We start from the raw sequence: 4,226 nt of genomic DNA on the forward strand, positions 1-4,226 counted from the left end.
TCAACGTCAATGTTCTGACTGTTTTTTTCAAGTCCATAGGTCATTTTTGATACCAAGTGATTCTCGCAGTTTAAACACAAGCCCTTGCAATAGATTATAAATCTGAAAATTATTACGTACTAGACAGCTTGATGCAATTCGAAATGGTTGTCATCTAGGCAGTTTATGCCAGTCTACTTGCACCGAACCCAGATCTTTAGATATTTAGTGTCTTCGGTGCCTAACCTTTTTACTAGCTGACATTGGTTTGTACATCTCTATATACTACGAAGTAAATATGGGAAGTGCATTTGACTCACATCAGTTTCAAGTAAAACTCTCGTCAGAAAGACTAACTTTTCAGTTGTAACTTTGGAAATTCTAATGTATATAGAAATAACGCTATCTGAAGACGACATCAATTTTTAAAATTTATTGACTAAAGAAATGTGATAAAAACGTGAATAATTTTCAATGAAATGAGTCATTAAATATTTTCAGAGAACTGTACAATAACCGACTTCACAAGTTAATATCCTGTGCAACTGCAGTAGCAACGTCGACCCAAATAGTAGGCATAGCGATCGAATCGGCTACACTGACCGTTGAAGCAATAAGTGTTTGGACAGTATGTACTTCCAATTCCTATTCCGCCGCCAACTCCCCAGCTGCCATCGATTCCTCCAATTCCTCCGATTCCACCGATACCACCAATACCTCCGAGGCCACCGATACCACCAATGCCTCCGAGGCCACTGATACCTCCAATGCCTCTGTCATACAGCTGGGCTGTAATGTAATAAGAAAAAAATATTTGTGTGATAATAACAGAGATAATAATAAACATTGTTGACGAGAGGTAAAAAGGACTTTATATGCAGAACAAAGAGCAATATAGGAATCAATATAAACATTTTAATTTGCTTCAGACTTGGATAAGTACTAGGTAAGGAACAACATAAGTGCCTCTCTATGATCCCCTTTTGATGTTTATATATTTATATCAATATTAGGGATGGAGAAGGACAGACAATGATTCACAAATCCCTGCAATTTGTTCCAAACTGGAATAGTGAATATTGAAAACCTGCATACACACACATACACACAAATGTCAGGCCCTTTTAGGTAATGTTAAAATATGGTGTGGAATCAGCCCGTGCACCTTTCGGAATTCTACGGATTCCTCTCGCAAGGGTACAAAGGTATACTGGATGATCAAATAAACAAGACAGGATTAACAAATAATATGTTTGATGTTGAGAGAAACGTAGTTATGTGGACACGCAAACAGATGCATAGCTATGATCAGGCAAATAGATAGATCATAATCTTTAAAAGAATATATCGGTACAAGTTTTCAGCTAATGATGAATTGTAAAGTGGTGTCTTACCTGCGACCGTAGCAACCAGCATGCAAAGAGCCAAACCCACAATGGTCTTCATAGTTGAGGAATGCTTGGATGTTTTCCCTGTAGGATACGCTCTTGTTCAGGTTCAAGTAGTTCTGGTTCTTTTAAACTGAAATCATACTTTTTATACAAGATTCACTTCCTGAAGAAGTAATGTAAAAATAATCAATCACGTAACTTTACTTTTAGGAGACCGTGTATTATAGCCTATCATAATTCTGTGACTGTTTTGTCGTTCAATCGTTTGTATACGTCACTGCTATTATTCAACAGAAGCAAACGTAGTTGATGTCGCACCAGTCAGATGTACGTCAAGCGGGAGCAATGACTAATCATAGATGTAAATGTTAATAGTCGTGTTTATCTAGTTAAATGAAATATTGTGCTTACTTGTTACTAGAATGAGATAATAAGACTCATGTCCTAGTATTATATCTTTCTATTAGTCATAATGTAAATACTTCTTGCGAGGAAATGACTTGTTCGTGTAACAGTGTGAACATATTAAGTGAATAACAAGTTAAAATCTAAATATTCAATACAAAGGTCATAGTACAACTGTTTGAAACGATCTTTAAAATATATTTGAATAGACAAGATTGTCAAATTTAAACATAGTTCACTAGCTCGTCATGTTTCTATTGTGCTATTTTCATTTCCACTAAGTATGAATTGAACTGTAATTAATTGGTTTACATTCAGATGCCACTTTGTTTTCAGTTGCTATTTTGAGACATACATAGACATAAGGCACTTTTTTGGTTCCTGAAGAAGTGTAAGGAAATTGTTTGTCTCACTTATCCATTTTGGTTTCCAATAGTGATACTGAGAGAACAGTTTCATTGTGACCTTTTTCTGAATTTGATAATGTCAGGAAGCTTGATCATTTGAATGTCTCCTCGAACTTTCATGTAAATTTGAAATTAATTCATGAAATGTTATCTTAATATGAGGTCAATTCGTTTACCTGACGACATTTTCGATGTCAATTTCCACTTTATTTTTGTTTAAATGTTGCACGCACGTTATGTTCTTTTTTGTGTTTGAATTTTGCTATAGTAAAGAGATACTGGAAATCATCATTTGTCCCACGAAATGGTAATAGATGATCTTGCAACAAATCATTAGCACTACAAAGTCACGTGAATATATACATTTAAATAGTTTAGTGAACAACGTATTGTAACTTTACTTCGATATAACTCAGTGCATAAAAGATCTTATACGAAATTGTCTCGCTTATTCATATTGTTTTCAAAATAGTAAAAATGATATAATATTGTCCTTTTCACACATTTTACAATTTCAGTGTTATAGCTGAATATCTGACTTGCTATTTTATCTTCATTCTACTTGGATCCATTTAACTGGCGATATTTATATAATCCATTATCTTTTACATGTACGTTTAACCTTTGTTCAAATACTGTGTTTGTTTACCAGTTGTGATATACCCATTCATCTTCCAGTATTCTTTTTTTCTGCCACAGAGCAATAAAACAATAACAATATATGCCATTTTATTGTCATAATAATCGACACATTTAACGATTTTCCAGAAACTGATATTGTATCTTTGCTTTGATATATCGCATTGTTAATGTGAGCTGTAACGGCACATTTATCTGAATGCCAGTTAATTTGAAATCAAATAGCACCTTACTTCCACTGAAAAGTAATCACAGCAATAAATACTTTTAAAGAATTTCGTGTGCAGGGTCTTATAATCTCAAATTGATCTAACGCAATTTATATGTAACTTGGGACAGACGTTTTCTTGTGTAACGGCGCACATAGTGTACAGGACTTGTCTACTAACAACGAATGTCTAATGAATTGGTAACAGTAAATATTAAAAAATTGTATTTATAAATTGAGATAAATGAAAGCATCCACGGACGCTATTTCATTTTAGGTCTAGACAGAATTTGCAATTTTTATAGAAAACATCAGAAAAATAACCATGTTTGATGGTTTTGCTTCTAGGATCTTATATATACATTTTATTATACATATGGATTGTTTCTTTTGTAATATGCATTGGAATGCTGTTCAGTAAACTTTATTCATTAATTCATTTGCAATGCATCGTGCTATTCAGAGAGAGAGAGAGAGAGAGAGAGAGAGAGAGATGTAGCGTTCTTAACCGTAATGGTATCAGCGCTCCTACAAGCACTGGTAATCAATATCCAATGAAATAACGCTTTGCTTCTTCTAACGTCATATAAAGCAATCAATATATTTTGAGATTTTCATGAACATCTTCTTGTCTTACGATCTCACTTTGACAACGAATCTGCTAAATAGCAATATTTAGTAAAGTAGTATATTATTACACGAATACGTTGGTTTTGGATTCTTAGAGAATTTAAAATATAAATGAATATGAATATACTTTTAGTCTATACAACATGTACATTGTTGATGAAAAATAACAGAAAAAATAAATATGTTTGGAGAGTTTTCTTGTACTAGTGTGTTTAAAACGTGTGTGTCCTGGGTGAATTTTAATTTATTATAAATACAAACACAAACACAAACTCACGCGTATATATATATATATATATATATATATATATATATATATATATATATATATATATATATATGTTTTCATTCTTACCTTTACCATAGATATATATTAAATTACATTCGTAACATGAATTGGACAGCTGCAGCATGAAGTAAATTAAAATGCTTGAATAAATATTTTATTTTAATTCAAATGAGTTTTATATAAATGAATTAGGCTCTCATTCAGCGTGTGTTAACGAATGAACATTGACTTATCGAGTTCGCATGGTAGGAGAAATACCTCATCCGTGACACCTGTCA

The 4,226-nt window shown here is 32.8% G+C and overlaps 1 protein-coding gene across 1 annotated transcript; it reads right to left on the reverse strand.

The window, feature by feature from the left end:
* Positions 1 to 397: 397 nt before the first annotated feature.
* LOC149787742 (uncharacterized) lies at positions 398 to 1,485 on the reverse strand. Its single transcript, XM_089975655.1, has 2 exons — positions 1,374 to 1,485; positions 398 to 768 (listed from the first exon to the last, which is right to left on the reverse strand). Exons 1-2 carry the CDS (start codon positions 1,423 to 1,425, stop codon positions 509 to 511), a joined length of 312 nt encoding a protein of 103 aa, XP_089831781.1. The 5' UTR covers positions 1,426 to 1,485; the 3' UTR covers positions 398 to 508.
* Between the last annotated feature and the right edge of the window lie 2,741 nt (positions 1,486 to 4,226).

This window comes from Sinohyriopsis cumingii, chromosome 11, assembly GCF_028554795.1.
Source record: "Sinohyriopsis cumingii isolate HCF-2022 chromosome 11, ASM2855479v2, whole genome shotgun sequence".
Classification (NCBI taxonomy): Eukaryota; Metazoa; Mollusca; class Bivalvia; order Unionida; family Unionidae; genus Sinohyriopsis; species Sinohyriopsis cumingii.

Excerpts from the sequence above, each read along its gene's own strand:
- LOC149787742 (XM_089975655.1), bottom strand. The coding sequence starts at position 1,425 with ATGAAGACCATTGTGGGTTTGGCTCTTTGCATGCTGGTTGCTACGGTC. Across the intron at positions 769-1,373 it reads GCTGGTTGCTACGGTCGCAG|CCCAGCTGTATGACAGAGGC; the intron begins GTAAGACACCAC and ends ATTACATTACAG.